Source organism: Giraffa tippelskirchi, chromosome 8 (assembly GCF_054371585.1).
Source record: "Giraffa tippelskirchi isolate mGirTip1 chromosome 8, T2T-mGirTip1v1.2.pri, whole genome shotgun sequence".
Taxonomy (NCBI): domain Eukaryota; kingdom Metazoa; phylum Chordata; class Mammalia; order Artiodactyla; family Giraffidae; genus Giraffa; species Giraffa tippelskirchi.
The window spans coordinates 5691396-5713208 of record NC_137282.1 but is presented as its reverse complement, the minus strand read 5'-3'; the positions used below and the strand labels follow the sequence as shown (position 1 = coordinate 5713208).

At 41.7% G+C, this 21813-nt stretch overlaps 1 protein-coding gene across 1 annotated transcript in view; it reads right to left on the bottom strand.

Annotated features, from left to right (window-relative positions):
- The window catches only part of LOC145517360 (uncharacterized), a 177096-nt gene that overhangs the window by 109205 nt on the left and 46078 nt on the right, over positions 1-21813 (bottom strand). The window contains exon 9 of the mRNA XM_081519636.1: positions 2836-2937. Within this exon, the coding sequence (XP_081375762.1) occupies positions 2836-2937 (102 nt within the window). The remainder of the gene's footprint in view (positions 1-2835; positions 2938-21813) is intronic.

Sequence of the window (21813 nt, the reverse complement as noted above, 5' to 3'; positions counted from 1 at the left end):
GAGATTCTAAGATCAATTAAATATTCTGATCTGGCTCTTTAGACACGTATTAGAAAATGTCACTCTGAGTTCACTTAATTTGTTAAATACTTGCTTAAGATATGTACTTCACTTTCCTAGGTTCCTGCAAATTTCTCAAGCCTCATCTCTTTAGTAAATTAGACACTCAGCCATGTCTAAAGTATTTTTACTGAGCTAACATTCAATGTATAACCTATGTTCTGAGAAAGTCACTAGAACAACCAGTTGTTTGAACAACCAGTATTTGAACATCTGTTACAAGTTAATGTCAAGAGATTACTGATTGTGTTAACCAATATTTTTTATACTGGTATCCATGGTAAATCCATCATTACACTTAGCTTCAATGTTTATTTACAGATGAAAATTTTGCAGCACTTGGCCAGGTTCATTTTTCATATTCAATTTCAATAAAGCAATGTGTGATTGTAAAACACATGTGCAAATAGGTTTACAAAAGGAAGAAAAGGAAAGGGAAGGGAAAGGGAGAAAAGAGGCTGCTAAGGACGAATGAAGAGAATGTGCTTGTTATTAAAATAGCCTTCATTGCTTGAAACTTAAGACAACACTGAAAGCTAGTTTATTTTCTAAATAACGAGCAAAGGTAGGGGGAAAAAACATTAAAACGAGAATTTAGAGAGAGTTGTAGGGTCATAAAAAAAATGTTAGTTTGCAAGAAATACAATCTGCATACTATAAACTGATGAGGACCCAAAGAATGTTTAGCCCCCTCTCTAAAGAGATACTTAATTGGATTCAGAAAAAAATGAAACTCAGTAGAAACCTCTCTAATCCCGAAAAAAAATGGGGACAGGAGAGCTGCAAGGTGCTTGAGTTGAATATGGAATTATTTTTGGAGAAAAATTTTAGTGTAAATGAAGTTAGAAACAATTTTAGTTATTTTTGTGTTTTTCACTCTTTAATATTTTAAAATCAATTTATTATTTATTATTATGTAAAGATACATTTTAAAAGTATAAATATGATTGGATTTAGTGAATAACTAGGTAATACCTAAATCATTGAATTATTTCCAAAAATTGATATCACCTAAATTATCAAAGTATTTACATTATAGTCACAGCTCAGAATTCTGCCACCATGTTCACTTGGTGGCATTCCTGGTTGAGTTTAACAAATTAGGCCACATTAAGCTTCCAAAAATATGAATTATGAGCACTTGTGTGGATTTTAACTCAAAGCTCTAAATCAAGGATTAAAAATGGATGATGATATGACCATGTAATCCAAGACAGCTTCTATTTATTTCTCTAGTCATTTGAACTTACAGTCATACTGAGCTAACCACTGACAGGGCTAGAAGGAGCCTCCCAAATGTGCCATACTTGCATGTGGATTATTTTGAGCTAAAGACAATCAAGACCTTGTGTGTTCAAGAGAAAAATATCAGTTCAGTCGCCTAGTCATGTCCGACTCTGCGACCCCATGGGCTGCAGCTTGCCAGGCCTCCCTGTCCATCACCAATTCCCGGAGTTTATCCAAACTCATGTCCATTGAGTCGGTGATGCCAGCCAACCATCTCATCCTCTGTCTCCTCTCATCCCCTTCTCCTCCTGCCTTCAATCTTTCCCAGCATCAGGGTCTTTTCAAATGAGTCAGCTCTTTACATCAGGTGGCCAAAGTATTGGAGTTTCAGCCTCAGCATCCTCCTCTCTTAACCACACAGATGAATTTAAATTGGGGGCCTTTCCCCAGATAAGAATTATGAGCAGAGGTAAGTTTTACCTGTGTGGCAGGGCAAACATTTGATTACCCAACCTCTGCTCTTCTTCTTGTCCCCTGAATTACGATCCCCCGTCACATCCCTTAGCTCAGAATGGCATATACATCTTATTTTACCTTTCTGTCCTTGAATCTCACATGTGTGGGCTTGTGCACATGCAGAATTAAGCTTGTCTTTTTCCTGTTTTTCTGTCTTCTGTCAATATGATTATTTGATCAGTTGAAAAAGCTTTGAAGGTACAAGAAACGTCTTTCTCCTCAACATTATCTTACCATAGGTGACGGGTTAACCTCTGTTTTTTGAGTTTTCTTAGGTTTACTTTTAAGTATTATAAAGTGTAGAAACTGCCCCATGTAGAAAACAAATAAAAGAAATGCTTTGTCTAATGTTTCCAAGGAAGCAACTGTATTCAGATTAGCATTCATAAGTGATGAATAATTCAGAAATAATCACTATTTCCATTCATATTAATGCAAATTAGCCCTACAGATTAATAACTCCCATGGGTTCAGGATCCAAAAGAAACTGGTTACACATAAAATAAATTGCACTCTGAGAGTAGAGGAATATCAGTAATAATTAAAATTATGACCCAAAGCAATAATATTGTTATTCTCTGGGTTCTTAATATTCACTTCCACAGGATATACCATAACAAAGATAAGCTAGGAAAATGTGGGAAGTGTAGTGAAAAAATCATACACTGGTTAAATTATGTTGCAGGACAATGGATTTTAAATTTTATTTGCAAATTTGTATTTGCTTTCATGTACTAGAATCTCATAAACTCAACTTTATGAACGTGAAAGGCCTACTCCGATTAGCAGTATACTTTAAAGATTTTTAAATGAGCACCCAAGTATTTGTAGTAACTACAACCAGAATAACAATGAGCTGTCTTTTAGAAGCCCAGAGGGAAACCTATTTTTAATGACTAGGAGAGAAAGATTTGCAATTAGCATATTCATTATTTGTATGTAAATTGATGAGTCCAACAGCTGCTTAAGGGTGTTAAAAAACAATTTGTTCTATTAAGCAGTTTAAACATTCTTCTTAAAAATTGTGTTTACCTGTTTAATTTGCTGAACAATGTCTTTCTTCCTTCAGAGCACTGGGCGAGGGAGAAAGATTCAGATTGCTCATCGGTCTCCCATTTTCCCACTGGTGAGATCCTTGAACAAACAGGGAGACAGAGGCCACAGTTCAACATTAATATTTGGGTTACTTTCTATGTTCTTTTGTCAAGGGTTGCAGCATTCTTTGGTTTAGGTGAGGAGATATTTTGCAGCAACAAAGGTTTTCTAGCCAGCATCAGAACTTTTCTAGTCCTGAATCCTCCAGTGAGTTCAGGGGAAAACAGTGGAGACTTTAAGAGAAAGCATTTTTTTTCTTCAAGGACTATTGGTGAACAGTCAGCTGTGGCCTCCACCCAGGCCCTGATGATCTGCATTCCCAGGTGGCTCAGTGGGGAAAGAATCTGCCTGCAATGCAGGAGACCCAGGTTCAATCCTCAGGTCGAGAAGATCCCCTGGGGGAGGGCATGGCAACCCACTCCAGTATTCTTGCCTGGAGAATCCCATGGGCAGCGGAGCCTAGCAGGCTCCATGGGGTCGCAGAGTCAGATCCGACTGAAGCGACTGAGCACACACACTCATGCAGATGGATGTGTGGGACTCATCAGGGGTGAAGAGCTGTCCCTGCCGGAGGATTCCAATCGTGAGAGCCTTGCATTTCTTTCCTAAGGAGACATGAGACTCTTGAAGAGAAAGCCACCCTGTGGGCCCCTAGGATTTGCTCTGGGATCGCTCAGCATCTCTCTGTTCCTCTCCTTGCAGGAAACCATGGCAAACCATCCCTTGCCAATTTCTGTTAGCCTGGAAGATGAATCAGTATGAGGTCAGGACAGGATTTAAATCCTGTAAGCGCCACCCATACCAATGCCCTTCCCTCTGCTTGTCCTGTGATCTAGACCAGGGCTTTGCAAACTGCACTGTGTACAGGAAGAAGGCAGAGCACCATGTTAAAGCAGATTCTGGGACCTCTCTGCTGGTCCAGTGGCAAAGACTCTGAGCTCCCAGTACAGGGTCCCAGGTTTGATCCCTGGTCAGGGAACTAGATCTCACATGCAGTAACTAAGAGTTTGCATCCCTCTGGTGAGGGATGACAGGGCAGAGCTAAATAAATAAATAGCAGATTCTGAATCAAGAGGACAGGGTGGGGCCTGGGAGTCTGCATTTCTAACAAGTTCCCAAGTAAGGCTGCTGGTGGATGTGATCTCTGCGGGGCAGCAGTGAGCAGTGGCGTGAAATGAGGTCTTAATTCCCTGCCCAGGAATTGAACCTGGGTAGCCTGGATGGAAACCAGGAATCCTAGACAGCAGACCAGCAAGGGCTAGAGGCTAGGAAGTTATTTTCCCCTTGGATCTTTGTCCCCAGTGAAAAAATGCCTTTATCACAGAGGCAGAAACTGTAAATGCAGGTACAAAGTTTGTTATCAGAGACACAGCACAACAACAAGGGGGAGAGCACAAACAGAAATGGTTTGTTCAGCTGAGACAGAAGCAAGGCAGAGATGCACACCCAGAGAGAAAGGGTGTGCACCTCCCCCCTAGTGAGGGGGAGCATGGTAATCAGGCAGTTAGGTCATTTATACAGGGCAGTTCTTCTGGGTCTTTGTCTTCCTTCAGGCCAATTATCTGGGTTGTTTTTTTTCACACCTGACCTACACTGGGACACTCCCCTCGGTGCACATGTACCCCTGAGCCAAGATGGATCTTGAAATGAAGCCTTCTGGGAGGAGCTAGACTCACCATGGCCTGGCTTTATCCCGTGACTGCTGACCCACACGGAGCCTTTCTGTGCATGTGTAGTGTCTCCCTTGTCCCAAAAGAGGTGGAAGCGGAGATCCCTTAATCATTTATTAAACAGAGTTTTGCCCATCTTTGTCCTTGCCATGACTATTACCTTAAGTGTTTACAAGAGAAACATTGGCTATTTACCCTGTTTCTGTTGTTACTAACATTTCGGAGGGTAAACAGGAGACCGATTGTAAATGCTTTAACTGGAGCCCACCTATCTCTTGTCTCAAGTAATGCTAACAGCTGGAAGTATCCAACCTGAAGCCCACTTCTTCATGCCCCATGAAATGCAATCAGGAGGCCGGTTGTAAATGTTTAAACTGGAGCTCTATCTCTTATATCAGGTGAGTCACATTTGAGTAGCAAAGGCCTAGAACTGAATCACAAGCATCTGGTTTTACCCCTGGGTAAAATATAATAATAAAAATGTGCTGGGCTGAGTCGTTCAGTTGTGTCTGACTCTATGTGACTCTACAGACTGTAGCCCGCCAGGCTCCTCTGTCCATGGAATTCTCCAGGCAAGAATATTGGCGTGGGTTGCCATGCCCTCCTCCAGGGGATCTTCCCAATGCAAGGATGGAACTCAGGTCTCCTGCATTGCAGGTGGATTCTTTACCATCTGAGCCACTGGGGAAGCTCATGAATACTGGAGTGGGTAGCCTATCCCTTCTCAGGGGATCTTTCCGACCCAAGAATTGAACTGGGGTCTCCTGCATTGCAGGCAGATTCTATACCATCTGAGCTACCAGGGAAGCAGAATACTGGAGTGGGTAGCCTATAATAATAGTTGTAAAAATAGCAGCAACGTATATATTACATGCATATCTATTACTTGTTTTATTTTCTCCATGAATGTGCAAATTGATGTAAAGAGAGATTAACAACATGTTCAACACCACACAGCTAAGGACAGAGTCAGGGTATGAACTCAAACGGTCCTGCCCAGACCTGTTATACCTTAAGGTCCATCCCCGCTACAGTGAGCTCCACGCCCAGTGTCTAATCCCACCACCCTGGAGGTTTCATCCTGCGTTTGTTTCATCCCAACTGTGAGAACTTCTCATTTCTCTTTCAGCCTTTGGGCTTCAACTTTCCTACAGAATTTCTGATTCCTTTGTACTTAGGGCCCCAGCAACTCCTAGATCTCTGGCAAAACATACCTCTTTGGGCTTCCAGACCCACTGCACCAAATACTCCAAAGAGATGGGAAAATAAACAGGGAGGAAAGAGTTCGGGCTTACTTCAGCCTACGCTGAGACATTTGATAAGTTTTTACCATCTTTGAACCTGTACTTCTCAGCAGCACCAATCAGAGGCTCACGTTACAGAAGTGCAACCAACAACCTTGCTGTTTCTAGCCAAAGCCTTATTCGCTCACTCAGCAAAGTCTGAGATTTAGATTCCAACATTATCCTGTTGCTGGCAGTCTTTTAGTGGCTTTGACAGTGGTGATGGCTCAAGAGAAGACATTAGCAGGACGACAGTGTCACCTATTCTGTGCTAATAAAGAAAGAGCTACCATTGCACTTAGGTCAACAGTCTGACTTAGGAGAGACGCAACATGATACAAGTAGATAGCTCTGGCTGACAGTCACCAAGGCTTGGAAAACGCATATCCCCATATTCACAGCTACGGTTAGACTGAGGAGGCCGATACCCATGGCCTAGATGCTGATTCTAGAATGTAGACTGAGATTATACCAGAAGCAGGGTCACCTTGAGAGACTGTATAATTAAAATTCAGAAAACAGAGTTAAGGAGTCATAGTATTCCTTTTTAAGATACTCTACAATCATGAGTCGTCCCTTGATGGTAAGGGAAAGCACCTGGGGAAAGACGCCCGAGGTACTGGCATGTTTACAATAGAGGTCACAAGAATCCTTCCTTTGGAAGACAGAAGGCATCTTTCATTTTAGTATAAAAATAGTCAGCGAAAATATTCTCTGCATTATCTTCCTACAGGACCCTTTTTCCATTGTCATGATCCTAGTGGACTGTGTTTGTTGATCTCCACCTGTTTTTGGCATCTTCAATCTATCAGCACATTATTCTCCATGCTGGGGGAAATACAGTTGCAAACCTGAACTTGACCATGCTTTTCCACTGCTGTTCAGAAAATGATGTTATATCACACACCCAAAGACTCAGAGCTCAGTTAGAATTTTCTATTACCCCTGAAATATTCCAAAGACTCAAAGTTGTTTTGTTTTTTTTTAAGAATCCCAAGTCTAAAACTGTGCTTTTTATAATATCCTGCGTGTGGGAACAACAGAAAATGAACTGAAGGGCTTTAAACATCTCACACTGTCTTCAACTGTCTCAGAAAGAAGAAAGAGTAAGAGACGGGGGGGGGGGGGGATGTGTGTGAATCGAATCACCAGAGCTATTTCTTAGACAATACTGCTAATGTGGGACAAGCCTTCCAACATATGTGCAATTTGTTCCTTCACTCAGTACTTCCTGAGGGCATTCTACCTGCAAGACACTGAACGAGATGCTAAGGATCCTGGAATGAACAAGACAGGTATGATCCTTGCCCTCAGGAACATACAGAATAATGACCAAGCGATCTATCTTCAATGCACTATGAAATCAACTACTTTTTAAATTTATTTTTTATTGAAGTATAATTGCTTTACAGAATTCTGTGGTTTTATGTCAAACCTCAGTACAAATCAGCCATAGGTGTACATACGTCCCCTCCCTTTTGAACCTCCCTCCTATCTCCATCCCCATCCCAACCCTCTAGGTTGATACAGACTCCTGTTTATGTTTCCTGAGCCATACAGCAAATTCCCATTGGCTATCTATTTTACATATGGTAATATGAGTTTCCATGTTACACTTTCCATACATCTCACCCTCTCCTCCCCTCTCCCCATGTCCTTAAGTCTATTCTTTACGTCTGTTTCTCCATTGTTGCCCTGTAAATAAATTCTTTAGTACCATTTTTCTAGATTCTGTATATATACGTTAGAATATGGTATTTATCTTTCTCTTTCTAACTCACTTCACTCTGTATAATAGGTTGTAGGTTCATGCACCTCATTAGAACTGACTCAAATGCATTCCTTTTTATGGCTGAGTAATATTCCATTGTGTATATGTACCACAACTTCTTTATCCATTCATCTGTCGATGGACATCTAGGTTGCTTCCATGTTCTAGCTATTGTAAATAGTGCTGCAGTGAACAATGGGATACATGCATCTCTTTCAGTTTTGGTTTCTTCAGGGTAATATGCCTAGGAGTGGGATTGCTGGATCATATGGTGGTTTTATTCCTAGTTTTTTAAGGAATCTCCATATTGTCTTCCATAGTGGCTGTATCAGTTTACATTCCCAACAGTGCAAGAGCGTTCCCTTTTCTCCACACCCTCTCCAGCATTCAGTTTGTAGATTTTTTGATGGGGGCCATTCTGATTGGTGCAAGGTGATATCTCATTGTAGTTTTGATTTGCATTTCTCTAATAATGAGCGATGTTGAGCATCTTTTCATGTGTTTGTTAGCCATGTGTATGTCTTCTTTGGAGAAATGTCTGGTTAGGTCTTTTCCCAATTTTTGATTGGGTTGTTTGTTTTTCTGGCATTTCCATGAGGTGCTTGTTTATTTTGGAAATTAATCCTTTGTCAGTTTTTTCATTTGCTATTATTTTCTTCCATTCTGAGGGTTGTCTTTTCACCTTGCTTATAGTTTCCTTTGCTGTGCAAAAACTTTTAGGTTTAATCAGGTCCCACTTGTTTACTTTTGTTTTTACTTCCATTAATCTAGAGGGTGGGTCATAGAGGATCTTGCTTTATGTCATCGAGTGTTCTGCCTATGTTTTCCTCTAAGAGTTTTATAGTTTCTGGTCTTACATTTAGGTCTTTAATCCATTTTGAGTTTATCTTTGTGTATGGTGTTAGGAGGTGTTCTACTTTCATTCTTTTACATGTAGCTGTCCAGTTTTCCCAGCACCATTTATTGAAGAGGCTGTCTTTGCCCCATTGTATAGTCTTGCCTCCTTTGTAAAAAATAAGGTACCCATAGGTGCATGGGTTTATTTCTGGGCTTTCTACCTTGTTCCATTGGTCTGTATTTCTGTTTTTGTGCCAGTACCATACTGTCTTGATGACTGTAGCCTTCTAGTATAATCTTTTTTCTGCTCTTCAGAAGTTATTTCCACCATTTTATTTTCCAGCTCGTTGATTCATTCTTCTGCCTCAGATATTCTGCTATTGATTTCTTCTAGAGTATTTTTAATGTCAGTAATTGTTTTGTTTGTTTATGTTTATTCTTTAATTCTTCTAGGTCTTTTTTAATAGATTCTTGCATTTTCTCCATTTTGTTTTCAAGGTTTTTGATCATCTTTACTATCATTATTCTGAATTCTTTTTCAGGTAGCTTGCCTATTTCCTCTTCATTTACTTGGACTTCTGTGTTTCTAGTTTTTTCCTTCATTTGTGCAGTATTTCTCTGTCTTTTCATTATTTTTTTTCTTAAGTTATTGTGTTTGGGGTCTCCTTTTCCCAGGCTTCAAGGAAAGTTGAATTCTTTCCTTGAAGAAGGTTGAATTCTTTCTTCCTTTTGGTTTCTGCCCTCCTAAGGTTGGTCCAGTAGTTTGTGTGAGCTTCCTGTAGGGTGAGATTTGTGCTGAGTTTTTGCTTGCTTTTCCCCTGATGGGCAAGGCTGAATGAGGTGTAATCCTGTCTGCTGATGGTTGGCTTTGTATTTTTGTTTTGTTTGTTGTTTAGATGAGGCGTCCTGCACAGACTGCTACTGGTGGTTGGGTGATGCCGGGTCTTGTATTCAGGTGGTTTCCTTTGTGTGCGTTCTCACTGTTTGGTACTCCCTATGGTTAGTTCTCTGGTGGTCCAGGGTCTTGAGTCAGTGCTCCCACTCCCAAGGCTCAGGGCTTGATCTCTCTCTCCCTGCATGTGGGGACTCAGGAACCTGGGGAGTCCTCGTCATGGCTGTTCTGCTGGCTGCTCTGTGAGCTGTGAGTCCTGTTTCAGCTTGGAAACGCTCTAGTTAATACGTCCACTGGAACTTCTCATAAGAAAGGGGCTTCTCTGGACTTACCTTCAACATATGTCTGACCCAATACTAGATGCCCCAGATACAGGACTGAACTAGAGAGAACGAGAGAGGAGTGGACGAGTACTTTGCCCTCCCGCAGTTGGTTTCCAGTTGCATGTATATTGAGCAGTGTATATAATTTCCGCCTCAATTCTCTCATCTGTGGAGGGATAAGAGAAGGCACCGTGGCCCACTCACTGAGCTCCCCGGAAAGCGCTCTGCCTCCTCCTTCTCCTGAGGGCCTCACGTGGGCACGTGTGCCTGAAATCAACTATTTTTTAACACTACTTTAATCTTCCTAGGCTTTTTATTTTCTATCATTCTTTTCTTTTATGAAGGACTTCTTCTATAAATTCTTACAAGAGTAGCAAATACTAAATATTACATTTGCAGTAAGATATAATTTTTAAAAACAATTCCATGTTGGGCAATTAGTGGAGAGAGAGTCTGGGAGCACTTGAGGTTGGTGTGGCAGAGTTAAAATAGCAAGTTGAACATAGAAGATGGGCCAATATGAGGTACTTAAAAGCACTTAACAACAGCAACAATAATAAAGGCTATTTTAGCACTTTACACACAGTATCTATCTTTAACTTCCATGACAACTCCTTGTGAAAGTATAGTTATTAAAGTCACTTTCAAGTGCTACAAAATGATGCTCCGAGAGGGTAAATAATTTGCCCAAGATAGTAAAACAAGCCACTGCTGAGACCAAACCCAAGTGCCCTAGTCCAAAGACAAATTATCAAATACCATGATATGCTGACCTCTCAAATTTTGGCATATGTGAGAGAAAAGGAGAATATGGGACCAAGTCACCTATAATCAATAAAAAGAAGATGCCAGTTGAAGTGTGGTTGAGAATAAAACATCAGATACTTAAAGTTAATCCAAAATTATAAAGACTGAGGATGGAGAAAGAGGTGAGGTGAACAGCAAACCAAGGGTCCAGGCACAATCTCTTGAGTGAACATCCTCTGATGGGGTCCCCACAGAAGATGGATGGTGTCAACCTGAGCGTGAATCACAAATCATCACCCAGCCTGAGCCTTCCTGCCCAGTGTCTGAAAGACCCTTTCTCACCACTGCTGTTTCACCATGAGATACTGCCACTGAGCAAAGTCTGTCAGCACTGAAGCAGCCACCACTAACTCTAGAGATGCGCCACTTACCAAATGCAGTGGGAACCAGTAACTTTTCTATTATGGTGAAACTTGAGGAGGTGCCCTGACAAATTCAACCACTGTCCTTTCCCTCTCTACCAATAATATATCTGTAATAATAACTTGGGGGACAAAATTCCTCACCCTTAAATATCATAGCATTTGCAGGCCTGAGGACTTTCCCTGGTGCTTTGGATTTCCTTCTTCTCCAAGGAACATGGAAGAGAAACATAACCCTGAATCAGGCAGGGAATTTTAAATTTTAAAATTCTCTAGCAATTAAAAATTTTTTTTACTATTATTTTTTAGTGGAAGTGTAGTTGATTTACAATATTGTGTTAATTACTGCTGTACAGAAAAGTGATTCAGTTATACACATTTTATATATATATACACACACACATAGATACACACACACACACACACACACACACATATATATACATAATTTTTTTAAATATTCTTTTCCATTATGGTTTATCACAGGACATTGGTATCATTCTGTGCTATACAGTAGGACCTTGTTTATCCATCCTATATATAGAAGCTTACATCTGCTAACCTCAACCTCATATTCCATCCTTCCCCCCAAAACCCTTTCACTTAATTTTTTGTTGAGCAAATTCTGTAAATAACTGTTTGAGATCTCAGCTAGGCCTTAAATAAAGTGTGGAAAGGGTGACAAATAGTGAAACTTACTGCAAAATTCAAGAAAATTTATAAGGTGTCAACACGTTATCTTTCTATAAGGATGACTTGCATAGAAAAATTGCATTATTCCAGAAAACCTTAACTTAGGCATATTAAATGCCACATATCCAGAAATAGACCACACAAAAATACTAACAGATAACAAGGTTTTCTGCTTATAAATTTAGCCATCCCAGACCTCTCTGATTCCAAACCCCTCACTTTAAGCTTTTTTATTAGACTGAAGAATCTAACCTGGCAAAGCGAGAACTTTAGACTGTATTCTATTGAGATGGGTGAGTGAGCAGAGTATTTTAAAGGAAAGAGGGAAATGACTGAGCTGATTTTATGTAATGGAGTAGTTTGGAACTTGAGGAGATTATTAAAGAAGAGAAGTGACTGGAGACAGGATTTGGAGTCAATGTAAAGAGGCAACAGTTGACTTTTAGTCTAGATTTTCCCACTACCTTTCCTACCCAGCCTCCTGAAAGCTCTTTTTATCAGTTTCAGCCAGCTTCTGACTGGCCTCAGGAAGCTATCAAAGTTCCCCCAGGCACTGAGGCACCAATCTTTCCTTCTGTTTCTCTCTGTGTCTTGCCTTAGGGCAAAGGGTATTCCAGTCACTACTGCTCTGTAACAAACTACCCTACATTTATTACTCCTCAGGATTCTTGGTCAAGAATGTGAGTGGGGCTTGGCTATGCTCTTCTGCTCCTGGGAGTGTTGACTAGGTACACTCAGTGGTACTCAGAGGGTAGCTACGCTGGTCTGGAGAATCTAAGATGGTTTCAAACATACAGCTGTGTGCCTTGGCAGGCACAGCCAGTGGTCTGGGCTTGGCTAGAACTGTTGACAGGAGCGTCCTACACAGCCTTTCAACACGGTGTCTCAGGGTAGTTAGGACTTGAACCTCAGCAGCTGACTGTCTCAAGATGATGCCAAAAACTCAGCCTCTGCACACCAGTGCCAAATCGAATCTTGGAGACAGAGTTTTGGGAAAAGTAGAAAAGAATAGCTTTATTGCTTTGCCAGGCCAAGGGGGACATGGTGGGCTTGTGACTCAAAAACTGTGTCTCAACCCAGTGAGGATTTGTTGAGGAGTTCTGTGGCAATGGTTCAAGGGCGGGCTTGCTGATAAGATTAGGGCGTGTGCAGGTCTGCAGTCCTTTACTCTGGTCTCAGGCGGTCTTCTCATTGGGGGTTTTCATCCTGCAGAAGAGCTCAAAGGTATTGTTATGTGTGTCCCTTGAGGGGGCAACCAGGACTATCTCCCAAGGCTGCATTATTGTTTCTTGGCTGCTCTTCCCTTGTCTCTGTATCCCCTCCCTTCTCTGATCTGCAACTGTTTGAAAGTCTTCTGTGCCCTGAAGTCCCACATGGTCCTGCATGGTTTCAAAGAGAACCAGGCAGAAGCAGCATGGTTTGGGGGCCTTTTCTGATCTAGCCTTGAAAGTCCCTCAGGGTCACTTCTGTCCTGCTCTACCGGTGACATGAGAGTCCTAGGCCAGATTCTAGAGGACAAGAACTGGGCTCCACCTCTAAGTAAGAAAGTTGCAAGGTCACACTGCAGATGAGCTCCTGAGGTGAACTTTGGACATTTTGGGACAATACCCTCTGCCACAAGAGCACAGAGTTGAAGTCAGGTAGGACTGAGTTCAAATTTTCTTTCCTAATTGTGCAACTCCTGGAAAATTACATAATCTCACAGAACTTATTTCCTGTTCTATGAAGTAGGATTAAAAAAAAAAAATACTTGCTACTTTCATGGTCTGTTGATAAAATTAAATAAGAAGATATACACAAAGCAGTCCAACTGTAGTCAGTACTCAGATGTTTATATTTTTCTCTCATCCCTCTCTAGAACCCGGAATAGTGAAACTGAGCAGGATCCTGTGGGGTTCCTGGGCATGAAAGCCTTTCTGTCCCCATTTCTTGTTTGTAAGGAATAGACTGCAGCCTCGTTAACATTCCCTGAGTCCCAAAGGGCAGGTTCAAACATCTGTTGATCAGGGAAGCAGGAGAGGCAGAGGCAAGGGGAGAACAGCCAGGAAACAACAGTGCAGCCTTGGGGCAGGGTCCTGGTTCCCCCCGAGGGATGTACATATCTTTGAGCTCTTCTGCAGAACTAAAAACCCTAACAAATGGAAGGTGTCAGCATTCTTTGTTCCAGACAAGGTCACAGAATGATAACCAGAGAAGTTCATCCGGAGACCACCTGAGGCCAAATTAAAGGAGTGCAGGCCCTGCACAAAACCTGATCCTTAACAGCAACTCCACCCTTGAACTATTACTATAAAACCACTCACCAAATCCTCCCGGGTTGGGACACACAGTTTTTGGGGTACAGGCCCACTATGTTCCCTTTTGCCTGGCAAAGCAATAAAGCTATTCTTCTCTACTTCACCCAAAACTCTGTAACCAAGATTCAATTCAGCACTGGTTCACAGAGGCTGAGTTTTTAGCATCAATACTACAAGCCACAATGATCCTTACAAGACAGAGTCTCCACTGCTTTCTCACATCTACTGCTGCCTGATAGCTGACTCATTTCTACCCCCTTCTCTTTTTGATCTCACCCTGTTTTCTCCCCATCTTTTCAGTACCTCATCCCCCAAGATGCTGACAGATGGATTATTCACTACGAATAAGCCAAAGCAAACACATCCGTTTTCTGAGACTACTGCCAGTGATCTTGGGCAGACAGAAAAAGTAATATTCAAGAGCTTATGCAGAACGAAGGATCTGTTTATCCCTCGACAGAGAGCAAAATTTTAGACCAGTTCCTAACTCTTCACAAATTCTAAATAGATAAGTGTATATTCGTGCACATAATGATATTTGCTTTCCAGTATGCAGCAAAAGGACAAATTCCACTTTTCATACTGAATGTAATTATAGTATAAGTGTTTATGTAAAATTTCAAATCCAGCCTCAAAAAGCACTGACAGCAAATAAGAGCGGGTTTATAAATCTTCTACAACAGCACCATGCTCGTTCAGCTCTATTGTGTATTGACCAAGCGCTTCTTTTATCCTTTTTTCATCCTTCCTTCCTTTCTTTCATTCTTCTCGCCTGTGACAATATGCCTCACTCTCAGTGATATATTTATATTCAGGCATTGTTTGGAACACATAAAATTGTGATGATATACAAAATATAGGCCAGCCCAACGTGGGACAATCCCAGATTAGCTGAATACATAAAGCAGGGAGCAGTGCTCAAAGCAGGTCTCCTGTGGCCTGGTCCCCTAACTGTCCTGCCAGATGGTAGGACCTGAGTGAGTAGGACCAGAGATCAGCAGAGCTGTTTTCTTGCTGTTACGCATGTTGTTGTTGCTCAGTTGTTAAGTCATGCCTGACTTTTCGCAACCCATGGATTGTAGCACACCAGGCTCCTCTGTCATCCACTATCTCTCGAAGTTTGCTGAAAGTCACGTTCATTGAGATAGTAATGCTATCTAACCATCTCATCTTCTGCTGCCCCCCTCTCCTTTTACCTTCAATCTTTCCCAGCATCAAGACCTTTTCCAATGAGTTGGCTCTTCACATTAGGTGACCAAAGTATTGGGGCTTCAGCATCAGTCCTTCTAATGAATATTCAGGGCTGATTTCCTTTAGGATTTACTGCTTTGATTTCCTTGCAGTCCAAGAGAATCTCAGGAGTCATCGCCAGTGCCACAATTCAAAAGCATCAATTCTTCAGCACTCAGCCTTCTTTGTGGTCCAGCTCTCACATCCATACATGACTACTGGAGAAACCACAGCTTTGACTATATGAATCTCTGTTTGCAAAGTGATGTCTCCACTTTTTTATTATATTGCCTAGGTGTGTCATAGCTTTCCTTCCCAGGAGCAAATGTCTTTGAATTTCAAGACTGCAGTCACTGTCTGCAGTGATTTTGAAGCCCAAGGAAAGAAAATCTGTCACTGCTGCCACTTTTCCACATTCTGTTTGCCATGAAGTAATGGGACTGGATGCCATAATCTTAGTTTTTTGAATGTGGAGTTTAAGCCAGCTTTTTCACTCTCCTCTTTCACCCTCATCAAGAGGCTCTTAGATTCTCTCCACTTTCTGCCATTAGAGCGGTATTATCTGCATATCTGAGGTTGCTGATATTTCTCGCAGCAATCTTGATTTCAGTTTGTGATTCATCCAGCCTGGCATTTTGCATGAGGTACTCTGCATAAAAGTTAAATAAGCAGGGTGACAATATATAGCCTTGATGTACTCTTTTCCCAATTTTGAACCAGTAAATTGTTCCATGTCCGGTTCTAACTGTTGTTTCTTGATCCACAAACAGTTTTCTTAGGAGACAGGTAAGGTAGTCTGGTACTCCCATCTCTTTTAGAATTTTCCACAGTTTGTTGTAATTCACATACTCAAAGGCTTTAGCGTAGTCAATGAAGCAGAAGTAGATGTTTTTCCAGAACTCTCTTGCTTTCTCCATTATCCAATAAATGTTGCCAATTTGATCTCTGGTCACGCTGCCTTTTCTAAATGCAACTTGTACATCTGGAAGTTCTTGGTTCATGTACTGCTGAAGTCTAGCTTGAAGGGTTTTGAGCATAAATGTGCTAGCATGTGAACTGAGCATAACTGTACAGTACTTTGAACATTCTTTAACATTGCCCTTCTTTGGGACTGAAATGAAAACTGACCTTTTCCAATCCTGTGACCACTGCTGAGTTTTCCATATTTGCTGACATATTGAGTGCAACACTTTAATAGCATCATCTTTTAGGATTTGAAATAGTTCAGCTGGAATTCCATCACTTCACTACCTTTGTTCATAGTAATGGTTTCTAAGGCCCATTTGACTTCAGACTCCAGGATGTCCGGCTCTAGGTACACCATCGTGGTTATTGGGGTTATTAAGATATTTTTTGTACAATTTTTCTGTGTATTCTTGCCACCTCTTCTTCATCTCTTCTGCTTCTGTTAGGTCCTTGACATATCTGTCCTTTATTGCACCCATCCTTGCATGAAAGTTTCCCTTATTGTCTTCACTTTTCTTGAAGAGATCTCTAGTCTTTCCCATTCTATTGTTTTCCTCTACTTCTCTGCACTGTTCATTTAAGAAGGCCTTCTTATCTCTCCTTCTTATTCTCTGGAACTCTGCATTCTATTGGGTATATCTTTCCCTTTCTCTCTTGCTTTTTGCTTCTACTTTCCTCAGCCACTTTGCCTTCTTGCATTTCTTTTTTCTTGGGGATGGTTTTGGTCACTGCCTTCTGTACAATGTTACAAATTTTTTTCCATAGTTCTTCAGGCACTCTATCATATCAAATCCCTTGAATCTATTTATCACCCCCACTGTGTAGTCATAAAGAATTTGATTTAGGTCATACCTGAAAGGCCTAGTGGTTTTCCCTACTTTCTTCCATTTAAGCCTGAATTTTGCAAAAAGGAGATAATGATCTGAGCCAGTCAGTTCCAGGTCTTGTTTTTGCTGTATAAAGCCTCTCCATTTTTGGTTGCAAAGAACATAATCAATTTGACTTTGGTATTGACCATCTGGTGATGTCCATGTGTAGAGTCATCTCTTGGGTTGTTGGGAAAGGATGCTTGCTATGACCAGCATGTTCTCAGACAAAACTCTGTTAGCCTTTGCCCAGCTTCATTTTGTACTCCAAGGCCAAACTTGCCTGTTCTTCTAGGTATCTCTCCCTACATTTGCATTCCAATCGCCTATGAAGAAAAGGATATCCTTCTTTGGTGTTAATTCTAGAAGATCTTGTAGATCTTCATAGAACTGGTCAACTTCAGTTTCTTTGGCATCAGTGGTAGGGGCATAGACTTAGATTACTGCGATGTTGAATGGTTTGCCTTGGGCGTGAACTGAGACCATTCTGTCGTTTTTGAGATTGTACCCAAGTACTGCATTTCAGACTCTTTTGTTGACTATGAGGGCTACTCCTTTTCTTCAAAGGGATTCTTGCTCACAGTAGTAGATATAATAGTCATCTGAATTAAATTCGCCCATTCCTGTCCATTTCAGTTCACTGATTCATAAGACGTCGATGTTCAATCTTGCCATCTCCTGCTTGACCGCATCCAATTTACCTTGATCCATGGACCTAACATTCCACGTTCCGATGCAATATTGTTCTTTACAGAACCGACTTTTCTTTCACCACCAGACACATCAACAACTGAGTGTCATTTCTGCTTTAGCCCGGTCACTCTGTTCCTTCCAGAGCTGTTAGTAACTGCTCTGCTCTTCCGTAGTAGCGTATCGGATACCTTCCAACCTGGGGAGCTCATCTTCCGGTGTCATATCGTTTTGAGTTTTCATAAAGTTCATAGGGTTTTCGAGGCAAGGATACTGGAGTGGGTTGCCATTTCCTCCTCCAATGGACCATGTTTTCTCAGAACTCTTCACTATGACTTGTCCATCTTGGTGGGGGGTGGGGGGACAGCATGGCATGGCTCATGACTATCGAGTTTTGCAAGCCTCTTTGCCACGATAAGGCTGTGATCCATGAAGGGGGGTTATTCATGAAATAAGCTTCAATTCATTGGTGGTTCTTTTTTCTGAAGTCCTAAAATCGCTGTTACTTTGAGGAAATTACAGAAACTGACTAGGAGAGTTGCCCTACATATCTTGAGCCTTATTTTTCACAAAGCAGTGTAAGCTCTAATGTGTAATCAGATCAAAAGATGGCTTCACCACAGGAGGGATGAAGCCCAGAAATACTTGATGCTACCAAAAATATCACTTAACAGGACCCTTTAGGGCATATGCCCAGAACAGTCATGGAAGGATATACACTGTTGACCACCTTTGTGTTCTGTTCCTAAGAAAGGCAGTGATAGTCACACTCAGTTCAACGGCTTGTCTGTGTGTTGTTCCATCAAAGGGTGCTGACAGCCCTATTTAAACAGACTTGCTGTGGCCTCAGACAGACCAAGAATAATTGGAAGCTAATTTACCGTGGAAAGCTTAATGATATTTGAAATCACAGATGAGCGATCGGGAGATAGCAAGAGGAATATTCAGGCAGGCAAATAGGCATAGTGTCAGTGACAAACACAGCTTGTTTCCCTCATGAGCTGCAGCAAGCCCCCAGCCACTCTGTCAGGCAAAGTTGCTGTGCCTGAATTCTTTATAAATGATTGATGCTATTTTTTTTAAAACTATATAAATGATTGATGCTATTTTTTTTAAACTAAGTTCACCTTAATTGAACATGCATATGGAAAAAGAATAATGTACTATGGGGCAACAGGAATACTTTGTTCTCTCTGCCTTTTGTGCATCAGGTTTGGTCTTTGGCCTTTACAAATGTGTTCAAAGGCTGTCCTGTCTGCTTTTAAAATTCATAGACTCATAGGCTTAGAGAGGCCTTAAAAGCTGGTCTGGTACAGATATAAGGTTCTTGCTGCTTACTTGGTTTGTTATCCAAATTCAAGGTGGTGGGGGGCAGGTCTTGAACTGCTTAAGGCTGCACTGGGGGCCAGCAGAATGGAGACCCAGATCCTAGACATTCGAGCCTCCCTCCCTCTTTGTGGATTCTTCTTCACAACGACCCCATCTGGATCCATTCACAGAACCTCCTTCCTCCCCTCTGTTTGCTTGGGCACCATATCTCAGCCCGGGAGAAAAGGGAAGCCAACATTTGGTGTTTCACCCCGCAGCTCCTCTCATCAGCTTCTCTGCAGCCCTGCTCTGCCCTACACTTCTCTTACCTCGTGGAAAGTAAACTGGAGACAAGGCTCCCCTTCGTCCTGCCAGCCCTGCCTTCTCCTTGGGCCTATTGCAGGAAGTCCAGATCTGAGCTCCTGAGAGGTTTTATGCTGTATGAGTTCTGTTTCTCCACTAAGCAGAAGCTAAGATGCTCGGTAAGGGTTGATGTTGCTGTATTAGAGTCTGCTCAGTGTGGCTGTATTGCAAGTGGTTGAGAGCTGGGGGCTCTGAGTTTGGCCTGTCTAGGTTCAGCTCTGGGTTCTCCTCCTTCCTCATAACCGACAAGCTGCTTCATCTCTCTTGTCTAAGTTACCTTATCTGTAAAAGGGGGATGATAATATTGCCTTGTGGAGTTATTCAGAACATCAAATGAACATGCTTGTGAAATCTTGTCCAAACGCATGGCATGTATGTGCTCAATAATCTTTTTTATTATGATGTAGGTACACAGTGCATTGTGTTGGCTGTAACAAATTCCAGCATCCATGCACAAGACGTAAACCAGAAAACAAGGTTCCTTGCTTACTAAATATTGGGATTGGAAGGGAACATGGGTGAGGGTGGTGGTGAATGCAAGAATGAGACCCCACCTCAAATGAGCTCAGCCACACCCACGATGGGCCTGTTGTCAGACATCACCATTCAGCTAGGGCCCCCAAGGTCTCCTGGGGGAGATTTGTGACCCACAAAGGGAACACGTGAAAACACTGGCCCTAAAATATGCAAAAGTCTCTAAACCGTCAGGACCAATCCAGTGGGACACAGTCCACCACAAGGGAAACTCAGGGACTTTTATGCAACACTTGGTTTATCTGCCAGCCAGATTCAACTGAGAGTCTTGCACCCAGGAATGGCTTCCTGAGAATTGCACATTTCACTTCCCCCCATTCTCGTCCATGAAATCACTCTTCCAAGTGTAGTGCTGGGGAATGGGTGGAAGAGAGGCGTCTCTTCTGAACTTCCCTAACAGGAGAGAGGAAGAATAAGGTTTGCTTAACATTAAAGATGAAACAAACTTACCAAGGACATCAGGGCAAATTGCCATGTAATGATGCAATATGATGAGTCACATTTAAGTGTCTTTACTACTTCCATTGAATTATTATAAGAAATGAAAGAAAACAAAAATCATCTTTAACTACTTTGGGCAAATGATGGGTTCAGGACTTCCACAGAAGTTGCCTGAGCTTTCACCCCATCAACCAACAAAAATTCATTTTCTATGTTGCTGTTGTTTAGTCACTAAACTATGTCTGACTCTTGTGACCACATGGACTATAGCCTGCCAAGCTCCTCTGTCCATGGGATTTCTCAGGCAAGAATACTGGGGTGGGTTGCCATTTCTTTCTCCAGGGGATCTTCCTGACCCAGGGAAAGAACTTGTGTCTCCTGCATTGGCAGGTGGATTCTTTACCACCAAGCCACCAGGGAAGCCTGAATTTTTCTTTTGTTATGGAGACCAAGATGACATCATCAAGCTCTGCCTCCTGGAATATACGTGTTCAGACTTTTCTAACATTAATGCTAGCTAATAGCCACAGCAGGAAAGAACAAAAGACAAATAGCTTATTTGCCCTGTTTACACTTCTATTTCTAAGGCTAATATTTAAAACTACCAATCTATTTTTATCACAAGCCTTTGAATCTGAAAAATTGTATTTTCTAGTGTTATATCAGAGCCCTACAACTAAGGTGATAGACTATTTTCAAGTGGTAATAATATTGCTGATAATAATAGGCTTTAATTTGACAAATAATTGGCTTTGCATCCAGAAATGGATAATGAAACACTACACCAAAAGGCAAAATTGTTCTTTTTTCCCTTGAAGTGGATATTAGGGATATTTCTTGAACTGTGTACTACAATGTACAAATCACTGAGTTTAGTATTCCCTCAAGAGACAGTCTCAATTATTGAAAATCATGATGAATTTGCCTACCAAACTAGTGATTCAAAAATCAAAACTATTTTTTTCAATTGTAGAGGCTGGGAGTTCTACTCAAGACCAATCTCTTTTATACCTTTAATACCCTTTATCCGCCTCATTTCTCACATTTCTGCCCCCTTGTATTTCCCACTTTGCAATCTTAGACATTTTTTGGGGTGGGGGTAGGGGGGGTCCTGAGCCATGTGATTTCACTTCCACTTTGAGGTCCCTGCAGCCACTCTCTCCTCCTGACCACTCGCTTCCTCCACAGACCCCTCCTAGGCAGTGAAGTCTCCCCTTAGCCTCTAGACCAGACCAGCAGTCCTGATTTTATGCTTTTGTGTGTGCGTGCGTGTGTGTGTGTGTTAGTTGCTCAGTCATGTCTGACTCTTTGAGACCCCATGGATTATAGCCCGCCAGGCTCCTCAGTCCATGGGATTCTCCAGGAAAGAATACTGGAGTGGATAGCCATTCCCTTCTCCAGGGGATCTTCCTGACCTGGGAATTAAAACTGGTCTTCTCAATAAAGCTTGTTAAATGAGACTTGTAGTTGCCAAGGCGGGGAGGAGGAAAGAAATGGGAGGTTGAGATAAGTAGATTCAAGCTATTATATACGGGATGGATAGGCATCAAGGTCCTGCTGTAGAGTACAAAGGACTATATTC